This window comes from Belonocnema kinseyi, chromosome 6, assembly GCF_010883055.1.
Source record: "Belonocnema kinseyi isolate 2016_QV_RU_SX_M_011 chromosome 6, B_treatae_v1, whole genome shotgun sequence".
NCBI lineage: Eukaryota > Metazoa > Arthropoda > Insecta > Hymenoptera > Cynipidae > Belonocnema > Belonocnema kinseyi.
Window position 1 is genome coordinate 10778861 of NC_046662.1, and position 13158 is coordinate 10792018.

The following is a 13158-nucleotide window of genomic DNA, read 5'->3' on the forward strand; positions in this document are numbered from 1 at the left end:
CTTGGAACCGGAATTTTCCAAATTTTAAAAATTCCGAATTATTACTGGAAATTTTCGAAAAGGAACTAAATTCTGACTTGAAACCGGAAATTTGAAAATTTTAAAAATTCCGAATTATTACTGGAAATTTTCTAAAAGGAACGAAATTCCGAACTAGTACTGGCAATTTTCGAAAAGGAACAAAATTCTGACTTGGAACCGGAATTTTCCAAATTTTAAAAATTCCGAATTATTACTGGAAATTTTCGAAAAGGAACAAAATTCTGACTTGGAACTGGAATTTTCCAAATTTAAAAAATTCCGAATTAGTACTGGAAATTTTCGAAAAGGAACAAAATTCTCACTTGGAACCGGAATTTTTCAAAATTTAAATATTCCGAAGTATTACTGGAAATTTTCGAAAAGGAACAAAATTCTGCCTTGAAACCGGGAATTTGAAAATTTAAATAAATTCCGATCAGGAACAGGGAATTTGTCTGAAGAATAAATTCCACTTTTAGGTTGAAATGAGTTATTTTTGAACAAAATTTAAATCATGAATTGGAACAGGGAATTTTACAGCAAATTTTAATTCTTAGTTGAAATGGAGAATTTTCGACAAGTATTAAAATTCCGGATCTGAACAAGGAATTTTCAATTTTTAACCAATTTTGAGTTGAAACTGGGATTTATCCAGGAGAATAACAATTCTAAGTGGAAAGTTAAATTTTTAAAATAAAATTATAAATCTGAGTTAAAACGAGTTATTTTCGAATAAAATTTCATTTATGAATTGGAACAGGGGATTTTACAAAAAAAAATCGAATTCTTAGTTGAAATGGAGAATTTTGGAAAACAATTCAAATTCCTGGTTTGAACAGGGATTTTTTCAAAATATTCTTATTTTTGATTGGAAATGAAGAATTTCCTTAATAAAATTCTGGATTTAAACAGGGAAATATTCGAAAAGCATTAAAATTCGGATTTAAACTGAGAATTTTCAATTATTAACCAATTCTGAGCTGGAATTAGAATTTAAAATTGCTTAATATGCTATCGTTTTAAATATTTTTTGGAACTGAATCTTTGAACTCTACAATTTATAAAAGTTAAAAAATTTTCATTTGGCAGTTTAATTACATTTAATTTAAAATTGTTCAGTTAAAAAGTGTTAGTAGCTTCCTTTTTTGAATGTAAATTATTCATCATTTGAACACAAAATTGTTGAATGAAATAACTTTTAAACTTTTAAACTTCAATTTTCAAAGTCTAAAATTTTAAAGGTTCACTTTGAGTGTTTTCATTTGCAGTTAAGTTTTTCGATTTTTTAAGTATCATTGACCGTGAAAAAATGTTTGCGAACCGGAAAAAACCGATTAATTATACAATTTTAATTTTTAAATTTGTTGGCATGGATAGTGCCGGATTGGTTTCGTTTACTTTCGAAATCACCAATGTGGAATTCATGCGAGATCAAAAAAGTGGTGCATATTTAATACCGATTGCGACACAATCTTACGCATTTGGTTTACCGCTGTACCAACATTTTTAGTTTATATCTGAAGTCCTTGATTCGTCGGGATGTATTTTGAAGAATAATTTTTAGAAATCTAAATTTGAAAGCGATTCTGCATTGAAAAAGAATGTAGATAATCCAAGCAATTATCTTGTAATCCAGAGTAGTCCAGTTCATTCGGAATAATTTTGACAGCCAATGTTCTAAATAATTTTCAACTATTTTGTTGAGAATTTGTTGTATTTTTTGGTTAAAAATCAATTTCATTAATTGGAAATTTAGCTATTCTATTTTTGGTTGAAAATCGATTTTTAATGTACAAATTCATGTATTTAGTTGAAAATTAATCATCTTGGTTAAAAAAAAACATAATTTTGGTTGAAAATTCAACTATTTGGTAAAAATTTAATTTTTTAACGGAAAATTTAACTGTTCTACTTTCAGTTGAAAATTAATCTTTTTTAGTTGAAAAATTACGCATTTTGTTGAAATTTCGTGTTGTTTTTATTTGTAGAAGATTAGCATTCTTTCTTGAAAATTTCCCTTTTTGGTTGAATAGTGAACTACTTTTTTCAAAACTTGAAAATTTAACTCTTCTATGTTTTTATTGAAATTTATCTTTTTCAGTAGAAAGTTCAACGATTTGGTTGAAAATTTATCTCTTTTGTTGAAAATTGTACTATTTTGTTGAAAATTTGTGTTTTTTTTTTGTGAAAATTAAATTTTTAAAATAAAAATGCAATTTGCATTTCTGATTGATAATGCTATCGTTTTTAGTTAAAAATTGATCTTTTTTTCGTTTTTAAGTTAATGAATTTAGGTAAAAAGTTGTATTTTTTAATAGATAATTAATCTTTTTCGTTCAAGTTCAAGATTTAGGTTAAAAATTCAACTATTTGTAAAAAATTAATCTACTTTTTAGGAAGTTCAAAACATTTCTTAAAAATAAATTTTGTGGAAAATTCGTCTTTTTGAATTACAAATTCCAACTATTTTGGTAGAAAATTCACTGCTTTGATTGAAAATTTAATTATAAGAAAATGAAACATTTCCATTTTTCTCATTCTTGATTTTATTTGAAAATTTGTCTTTTTCCGTAAAAAATTAATCTTATTGATTAAAAATTTAGCTTTTTAGTTGAAAATGAAACTGTTTGGTTGGAAATTCTTCATTTTAGTTAAAAAATTTACCTTTTTTAGTTAAAAAATCAACTACTTGATTGAAAGTTGGAATACTTTGATAGAAATTCTGCTATTCTGGTTAATAATTCTTGATTTTGGTTGAAAATTCGTCTTTTTCGGTAGAAATTTAATCTTTTTACTTAAAAATGTATGTTTGAAAACTCGACTATTTGATTTGAAGTTCTTAATTTTAGATAAAAATTTATTTCTGGTTGAGATCTTTTTTATGGGTAAAAAATAAATTTTATCATTTATGAATGTAACTATTCCATTTTTTATTAAAAATTTATCCTTTTCAGTTAAAAATCCACGTACGTGATTGAAAGTTGAAATACTTTTTAAAAAATTCTGTTAATCTGGTTGAAGATTCCTGATTTTCGTTGAAAAAAGTTTGTTTGAATATTTAACTTTTTTTTTTTGAAAATTGTTTGAAAATTAATTTTTGTAACTTAAAATTTAAATATTCTAGTAAAATATTCATATCTTTTGTGAAAATGTAATTAGTTTGGTGGAATATTAAACACTTTCTTTTTGTGTGTGTGATAATACTGAACTTTTTTAACTGAAAATTTAGTTTTAGTTTTAGTTTTAGTTTAGTTTTAGTTTGGAAATTGATATCTTTTGTTGAAAATTTAACTTGCTTGGTTGAATATATAACTTTTTGTTTTTGTTGAAAATTAACTTTTTTTTTATTTGATAATACTCAACTGTTTTAACTGAAAATTGTCTGAGAAATTCATATACTTTGCTGAAATTTTGCGTTTTTCTTATAAAAAATTAAGATTCTTGCCAGAAAATTATTTTATTTTTTTTTTTTTTTGAAAACTCAACTATTTTGTTGAAAAATCGCTGTTGATTGTTTGAAAATTAATTTTTGTTACTTTAAATTTAAATATTCTAGTTGGAAATTGATATCTTTTGTTGAAAATTTAACTAGTTTCATTGAATATTTAACTTTTTGTTTTTGTTGAAAATTAATTTTTTTTTTATTTGACAATACTCAACTGTTTTAACTGAAAATTTGTCTGAGAATTTCATATACTTTGCTGAAATTTTGCACATTTGTTATAGAAAATTAAGATTCTTGCCATAAAATTATTATTATTTTTTTGTTTTTAAACAATTTTAATCGCAAAATTAAGAGTTTGCTCTTTTTTTCCACGAATCAATTTGTTTACGGAGTCAACTAAGAATCTCTATCCAATGACTTTTTTCTATATTGCCTTGCAAATTTAGAAGAAATTTTAATTACTTATACAATTTTATTTAAAAAATTAAGAGTTTGGCCTTTTTTCTACAAGTCAATTTGTTTACGGAGTCGACTAAGAATGTCTCTCCGGTGACTGTTTTCTTATTGCTTTGTAAATTCACAAGAACTATTAATTATTTAAACAATTATAATTAAAAAATTAAGAGTTCCCTTTTTCTACAAGTATATTTGTATACGGAGTCGGCTAAGAATGTCTATCTGGTGATTCTTTTCTATATTGCTTTGTAAATTTACGAGAACTTTAAATTATTTAAACCATTTTAATTTAAAAATGAGAAGTTTGGCCTTTATCCTACGAATCAATTTGTTTTCGAAGTCAACTAAGAATGTCTATCCGATGACTCTTTTCTAGATTGCTTTGTAAATTTACAAGAATTATTAATTATTTTAACAATTTTTATTACAAAATTAAGAGTTTGCCCTTTTTTGTACAAGTAAATTTATTTACGGAGTTAACTAAAAATGTCTATTTTTTATTCTTTTGCTTTTTTTTATTCTTTTGTTTTTGCTTAGGAAATTTGCAAACACTATGAATTACTTAAACAATTTTACTTAAAAATTTAAAGTTTGGCCTTTATCCTGCGAGTTAATTTGTTTTCGAAATCAACTAGGAATGTCCATTTGATGACTCTTCTCTATGTTGCTTTGTAAATTTACAAGAACTATTAATTATTGAAAGAATTTCAATTGAAAAATTAAGAGTTTGATTTTCTTTTTACAAGTAGGCTTCACTTTTTACCATAATTAACTAAAAATATCTTTTCGATGATTTTTTTCTCTAATGCTTCGATAATCTACAACTATTAATTATTAAAAAAATGTTTTTCAAAATATTTATAGCTTGGTTATTTTTCAAGGAAGAGGCATAATTTGTTTACGGAATGAACTAATAATTTCTTTCGATGATCATTTTCCACGTTACTTCGTAAATTTATAATAATTATTAATCATTCAAACAATTTTCATAAACATATTGAGAGTTGGGTATTATTCAAATTTGTTTACGAAGTTAACTAAGATTGTCTTTGTGATGCCTCTTTTCTAGATTATTTGTTAAATTTACCAGAATTATTAATTATTGAAAGAAGTTTCATAAAACTTTTAGAACTTTGCCATTTTCTAACGAATAGGGTCAGTTTTTTTTACTAAAGTTTAGTTACAATGCAGCTATATACGAGTTTGCTCGAATTACTCGCATTCGCCTAAACATTTGGTCAGATGAGAGGAAAACTGCCAAAAACCACCTCCCGAGTTTAGTCTGGTTTTCAAAATTCGAGTACACAACCCGGTCTTTCATCGTATATGGGCCCATGCGAAGTCGTGTATAAATAGAAGATATTAAAATAAAAACGATTATCGTGGTATTTTTTTTAAACTTAATTTCAAAATAGAATAATTACAATGAAAGTAGTGGGTCGCGCGCGTAAGAGCTTCTAGTTTGGTTGAAAATTCATCCTTTTTAGTTGCACATTCAAGTACTTGGTTGAAAATTGATTCATTTTGTCAGGGAATTCTAGAAAGTGAGAGAATTCAAAAACTGGTTATTATGACAATTTCGTTTTAAATTTTGTTTAACGAAGCGAAACATCTGGGTTTAATTTCTAGATTGTAATTAAAATAGTGTAATCTTGATTGAACTCTTGTGAGTATGAGCAAATGTATATTGTATGTATTATAAAATATAATTAATTTGCAGGTCGCAATTGGCAAAGACTAAGATTGATGGGGCAACTACGGACAATGAGAAGAAAGACGACAGCGGCAATGAAACTGGAGCCGGAGAGGGTGAGCCTGAGGAGGAGCCTGATGTGGTGCATTACGATAAGACGAAATCCTTCTTCGATAACATTAGTTGCGAGGCTGTTGAGAGGAGTAAAGGGTGAGTACTCAATGTTTTTTTTTTTTTTTCATATTTCATGCACTTTTTCCCACTTTTTATAGTTATTTTATTACTATTTTAATTAAAATTTCATTGAGGGGACATTTTAAATTTTTGCGAAATGTGATGTCACACATAGAAAATATAAATGTAATTGACAGTCTTTTGAAAAAAATGAAAATAGTAATTTTTTCTTAGCAATTAGATTTTTGAGGATTTAAAAGAGTTTCGATGTCTTCAAGAGATTTATTTATTTTTTTATTGGATTTTAGGAAATATCAAATCTCATTTGTAGCATTGGAGTTTTTTTTTTTTTTTTTTTGATACCTACTTTCAAAATTTATAAAAAAAAACTTATTCGCAGGAATTTTTGGTGAATATCGGATTAAAAATTTTTGGGGGCATTTGTAAAGACTGCAAGGAATTGTTAATTGATTAAAATATGAAGGTATAGCAAAAAAAGTTGCAAGACAGGAAAAATATTTGATAGAAACCTTACAGTAAAGAAATCTAAGACTTTTAACAAATTCATCGCTATTTCAACTATTTGATTGAAAAATGAACTTTTTTTTGGTTAAAAAATAATATTTTCAGGCTGAAAATTCAACTGTTTTGTAGGAAATTTAGCTCTTTGTCTTAAAAATGCATTTCGTCATTTTCAATTAAATATTTGAATTATCAACCAAATTGTTAAATTTTCCAACCAAAAGGACGGAATTTTCTGCAAAACAGAAATAAAATTTGTAAACAAATTATACTATACTAAATAATAAAATTATATTAATAATATTTATAATTACTATAATTAATAAAATTATACTATATAATAATAATTATAAATTATTATTATATTATTTATTTGGTTTGAAATTAGTTTGTGAAAATAATTTTTTCATTTTTGGTTAAAGTGGAAAAAAATTTATTTACTTTATTATTTTTTTTTTAGATTTTAACAGTTTTTAAATAATTAGTGGAATTGTTATGTTTTTCAATTATACTATTATTTAGCTTATAATGCGTAATTCCAAAATTTTTTACTTTTAAAATTTTCCATTTAAAATTTTTATTTCTAAGATTGGATTTTTAATTTAAAGAATTTTTAAATGATTTCTTAAAGACTTGAAAAAATATAAACATAAAAGCCTTTGATTTCAAAAATTTTGGATAAAAAACGATCTTATTTAATAACTAAATTTTTAATTTATCTGTACTCAATTTAATTAAAAATATTATTTCAGCCTATAATATTCAATTTCTAACCCATTCAGTTTGAAATTTTTAATTACAAAAAAAGTTTAATGATTGAATATTTAGCAATATTTGAATTTTTATTCAAGATAAGTAAATTGAAACCAAATATTTAAAAGTAAAGAATCTTTAATTGAATTGTTTGACATAGAAAACCTGGAATCGTTAAAATTTCGAAGAGCCTTTAAACTTTGAACGTTAAGAGATATTTACGAATTTTTAAAAGATTAAAAATTATTGTGCAAATTTTAGAAAGTTTTCCTAAAATCTTCTAGAATCTTTTTTTAAAATTTTGTTTGAATCTTTGAAAAGCTTTTTAAATATTCTCTTAAAATAATTTTTCAAAATAAAAAGTTATTTTTAATTTTCCTAGGAATCTTAAGATATTTAGAAGTAAATTTATAATTTTTTATATTGAAAAATGTTAGTACCTTTAATTTTATACGCGTAAATTATTGAGCATTTTAATATAACATTTTTGAATTAAAAACTTTTAAATTTAAATTTTAAAAGTTCAAAATTTAACAGTTTCATTGTGAGTGATTTCATTTGCAGCTTAGTTTTTATTACTTCAAGTGGATAATTTTGAATTATTTGCTTAGAATTTTAAAAAATTGTGAAATATTTTGAAGCAAAATTTTGCATTTTTTCCGTATTACATAATTTAGAAAAATTTGAGTAAGTTTAAAAGATATTCAAGAGTTATCAAACGATTCAAAAATAATTAAAGCTTGTAAAGATTTTTGTAAAGTTTCACGGAAATGAAAGACATTTATTTAGGTTCCAAAGACAAAAAATAATATTTTATTTCGAAAAATTAATTTGAAGAGATTGTTTAAAAATATTTTAGAAGATTTCAAAAATAGTCAAAGAAGAATAGGAAAGATTTTAAGGCAATTGTTTTAATTTTGCAGAATAAATAATACAATGCAGGAAAAATTTGAATAATTTTTAGAAATTAGAAGCTTCAGAAGGTCTGACAAGATTAAAAAAACAAAATTTTCTTACATTCGTGGGAAAATTTTAAATAATCTTTTATTTTGAAAAGTGAACATGTATGGAAAATTGAAAAAGGACCATAAAACATTTAAAATTATTTCCTAAGAATTTTTAAAAAGTGTGAAATATTTTAAAGCAAAAATTTGCATTTTTTCCATATTACATAATTTTAGAAAAAAATTGGAGTAAGTTTAAAAGATATTCAAGTGTTTTTTGAAATGATTCAAAAATAATTAAACCTTGTAAAGGTTTTTGTAAAGTTGCACGGAAATGAAAGACATTTATTCAGTTTCCTAAGACAATAAATAATATTTTATTTCGAAAAATTAATTTGAAGAAACTGTTTAAAAAGATTTTAGTAGATTTCAAAAATAGTCAAAGAAGAATAGGAAAGATTTTAAGGCAGTTGTTTTAATTTTGCAGAATAAATAATAAAATGCAGGAAAAATTTGAATAATTTTTAGAAATTAGAAGGTTTAGAAGATTAAAAAAACAAAATTTTCTTATATTCGTTTGAAAAGTTAAAATGATATTTTATTTTGAAAAGTGAACGTTAAGGGAAAATTGGAAAAGGATCACAAAACATTTTAATTTTTAAAAAGTGTGAAATATTTTAAAGCAAAATTTTGCATTTTTTTCGAATTACATAATTTTTTGAAAAAATTGGAGTAAGTTAAAAAAAAATTCAAGTGTTTTTTGAAACGATTCAAAAATAATTAAAGTTTGTAAAGTTTCACGGAAATGAAAGACATTTATTCAGGTTCCTAAGATAAAAAATAATATTTTATTGCGAAAAGACAAATATCAAACTGTCAGAATTGCATGAAAAGAAATGGAAGCTTTAATAGGAAAAGCAAAAAGAATTAGAAGATTTTAAAGAAGAAATTCGTGAATTGATTAAATTTTGATAAATTTAAATAGAGACAATTTTATTATTTCTTGCGATCTAAAAGTTTTATTTTAACTTTGTTAAAAAGTTACGAGTTTTTTTTTTTTAGATTACTATTATTTTGAAATGTAATCTTAATCTTTGCATAAATAGTTCTACTATAATTGTTCTTAAAGTAATAACAAAAAAATAATAATATGGGTATAATTACAGAATACTTTTTTTTTTCACTTTGATAAAAATATTATTGAAAATTCTTTTTGCATCAATAAAACTTATTGATGAACTATTATCATTGCATTATTGATTTGTGACAGTTCAATTTAATTGGCTGAATTAAAAAAAAAAAATTAGACCTAGTATTTTTTCAAAGTTATACCTGGAAAAGTCATGGAATTTCGTAAGCAGACTCTTGTAGCAATCCTGATTGAAATAATACTTTATTATCATAAATTAATGCTTTGAAATGATGTAAAAATCGTTGACTAATTTTTATTTCTTTTGTTCGTGTTTGTGTGTTGCAGACGTTCGCAGCGCACGGATTGGCGAACGGAGCGAAAAATGAATGCGGAGACATTTGGTGTTTCGTCGATGCGACGAGGTGGTTTCCGCGGACGCGGTTATTACAACAATCATCGCGGTATGGGAGGTGGAATGTATCGCGGGGCAGGCGGTCCAGGAAGTGGAGGACCAGGAATGGGCTATCGTGGCGGCTATCGAGGCAGCAATCGAGGCTCGAATCGCAAACCCGGTCAGCAGCATCAACAACAGTCTCACATGAATAATCCGAATAATCAGCAGAACCGAGCCAGCAACGAACAATCAAGCAGCGCAGCAGCAACTCAGCCACAACAGAACAATAATCGACTCGTCACCGGCACAGCGTAAAAAGATAGTCAGTGTCTCGGTAAATAACGCGATGCTAACAAATAAGTATTCACTAGCCAGTAAGATTTTTACGATACGTGCTCTGTCGAGAACTGATATGATGGTGATGATGAAAATGATGATGATGATGATGATGATGATGATGATGATGATGATGATGATGATGATGATGATGATGATGATGTGGTGGTTTTCGAGATTTGTCGACGGCGATTGTAGCATAACTATTATTATTATTATTGTTGTATTTGATGGAGCGCCCTCGCTACTTCTGTAGGTATTTTTTTTTTCAACTTCACGCGATTGAATCGCGACACGTGCTGCACAAAGAAACACACGGACTCTACTGGCGTACAGGACTCTTTAAAATTTGCGCCAAGCGCTATGATAATAATAATCTCGCTCGTGATTATCAGAGAGGACCACCTAACGCGACCTCGAATAATAACAAGAAGAAGAAGAAGCAACATATAAAAGCATTACATGAATTTCTGCCAATTGATACTGCTACTACTACTACTACTACTACTACTACTACTACTACTACTACTACTACTACTACTACTACTACTACTACTACTACTACAACTACTAATACTAATTTTCAAATAAATAGTCTGTGATTTCTTAGGCCAGGTTTCTTGTAGATGAGGAAATTCAGCTTTTGCGAGGGTTGTCGTTGTCGTCGTTGTTGTCGTTTTCGTTGTTTGTCGCGATTTTGGAAGAAGACGAGAGTGAAAAATGATTTTTTTATCGAGGATAGAGAGACCAAAACAAAACAAAAAGAAGATTGGGACCGAAACGAGAGTCCAGAATTAAAATTCTCTTCCTCCCTTTACAAAAGGTCCGTAAAATTGTTGTTGTCGTCGATATTGGGGATGATGAAACGGCTCGGGGTTTCATATATATATAGTTTTTTTTTTTTTTTTTTTTTTTTTTTTTTTTTTTTTTTTTTTTTTTTTTTTTTTTTTTTTTTTTTACCACGCTCGGGCCAAGTGGTAATTCTACTGGTGCACAAGTCCTGCGCGTATAATTAGCATAAAAGTTGTTACTGTAAGTAGCCAATTTTTTTTTTTTTTTTTTTGTCGAGTGCTTACTTGTAGATCAACGTATACATATACATATATATAGAAAGATTGAGAAAAGCGTGCCTCGAATACATCGAGTAAATTGAGAGGAACGTGTTTAGTCTCCGATGCTTGTCACTTTGGTGAAGCATTATTGGAATTTTTCTTTCTCGAGTGAATAGATTGTGCCTGATATTGCCTCTAAAAAACTCTTGAAGACAAACGAAGAAGAAGAAGAAGAATAATCAGAAAAAAGAAAGCACTCGATTTGGAGCGACGTACGAATTCGCCGCAAAATATTCGTATTGATGAAAGCAGGCGGGGTGGGTCTCGCCATTATCTCTTGGACAGGCTGCTCTCTGGCCTTTTTGACTTTTGGATAAGTACGCGGATAAACAAAAGAAGGAAAACGAGAAAAAAAAAATGGGAATGGGCATCCTGTCGCCAGTAGACTATAGGACAATACGTCATTATCTCTTGAATTCTAAACTTTATTTATTTAAGACGATGACCGCGTTGTGAGTTTAGAGGAAATGAATTGTTTTACTTTTATACATTTACTAGAAGGTTTTTGATTTATGAACGGGACGCGCCGAGCCGTTCTTCTTCACACGCCTAATTATTTTCCCCGGATTGAGTGTCACGAGTGGAGGGCTGAGAATCTCAAGAAGGAGGTGGAAAAGTAATGCCGAAAAATGAGAAGAATAAAGAAGAAGAAGAAGCAGAAGAAATTGTTTGTTTTTTTATTGTGATTGAATGAATCAGCAATAATGATGGCATTTACGCCGGACGCATTAAAGTGACGAGAGTAGTAGTGGTTTTTTTTTTGTGACGTGAATACTTGCCTCTTTTTACATTTTAGAAAGACGTCCGCGCGAATCAAAGTCCTTGTTCTGCTTGTGGCACTCGACTCTCAGGGAAATGGATTTAAAAATAGAAAGCAAAGAAAAGGAAAAGGATAGGAAAAGTGAATGAATACTGCATGATTATATTTCTCTTTCTCTCTCTCTCTCTCTCTTTCTCACACAAACAGAAACACAAAGTAATGAGCAGAAGAAGAAGAAGGAGATAAAAATAAAAGGAAGAGGGCGTAAAGTCGCCAAAATCATTCACGACTGTTATTTTTGTATGGCTCATGCGGCGAGTCGCACCAATATACATACACCTAATATTTAGATATTTAGTTGAGGAGGTACTATACTATACTATAGGAGCGAAATCCTTCCTAGGCTAGGCGCGTAATCAAGATGATTGTTATTAACGGAATAAAAAGCAGATGATGATGATGATGATAGTGATTATGATGATGATGATGATGAAGTCGCTGAGAGTATGAAGGCAAGACAGGGGAGAGAAAAAGCGCATGTTTTATGTTTGATTACGCGTAAAAATCACACATATTACAAAAGAAAAGATGGAATATGGAAGAAAAGATTGGAAGGATGGGGAAAGAGGAAGAAAGAAGAAGAAAGTTGATATATACAAATGAGCGCGATTTCTGACAGTGAATGTTTTGGTTTTGTACAGCGAATATTGTGATTCCCGATCGAATAATATATGAAAATATCGAGAAAGCTGATTATCTTCTTGTCATTTGCGTACACCTAAAATAGCAGTTTCCAGGACGCACAGACTGGTCCCTATATTCCTTATTTTTATTGTACCCTATATTAAGTTACAGCTCCTAAAATATCATATTTTTCACCTTTTGTCATCTATTTTCAATTTTCTCACATTTTGTCACCTATTTTAGGAATTTGTCACCTTTTTCTCCCATTTTGGGGTTTCTCATCTCTTGTCACATTTTTTAATTGAAAAAGTGCAATTTTATTCTAAATTATGACTTTCACACCAAATAAAGTTTTTCTTACACTTTCCTAATCGACGAATCTTGAACCAAATGATCGAATTTTCAAAAAAAAAAAAAATTAAACTTCAATCAGGAAGAGTTGAATTTTCAAACATAATCTTAAATTTTTAATTTGAAAAGATGAATATTTCACAAGCCAGTTTAATTTTGAAACAAGGAAGATGAATTTTCAACTAAAAAATATGACTTCTAACAAATGCGGATTTTTACACCAAAATGATTGAATTGTTTTTAATTGAAAATTAGTTCTCAGTGAAAACGTAAATACTCCAATTTTCAGGGTGGCCGTTTTAATCGAAGAAAAAATTTATATTTATATATTTTTAGAAAAAAATGTCACCTATTCACCTTTTTTGACGACAATAGGAACTG

The 13158-nt window shown here is 27.5% G+C and overlaps 1 protein-coding gene across 2 annotated transcripts in view; it reads left to right on the forward strand.

The window, feature by feature from the left end:
• LOC117175024 (protein LSM14 homolog B) overlaps window positions 1–12367 on the forward strand; it is a 58433-nt gene extending 46066 nt beyond the window's left edge. For both annotated transcript variants that reach the window (XM_033364532.1, XM_033364533.1), the window contains exons 6-7: window positions 5643–5825; window positions 9486–12367. In XM_033364532.1, the coding sequence (XP_033220423.1) occupies window positions 5643–5825; window positions 9486–9849 (547 nt within the window). In that variant the 3' untranslated portion in view covers window positions 9850–12367. The remainder of the gene's footprint in view (window positions 1–5642; window positions 5826–9485) is intronic.
• Window positions 12368–13158: the final 791 nt, after the last annotated feature.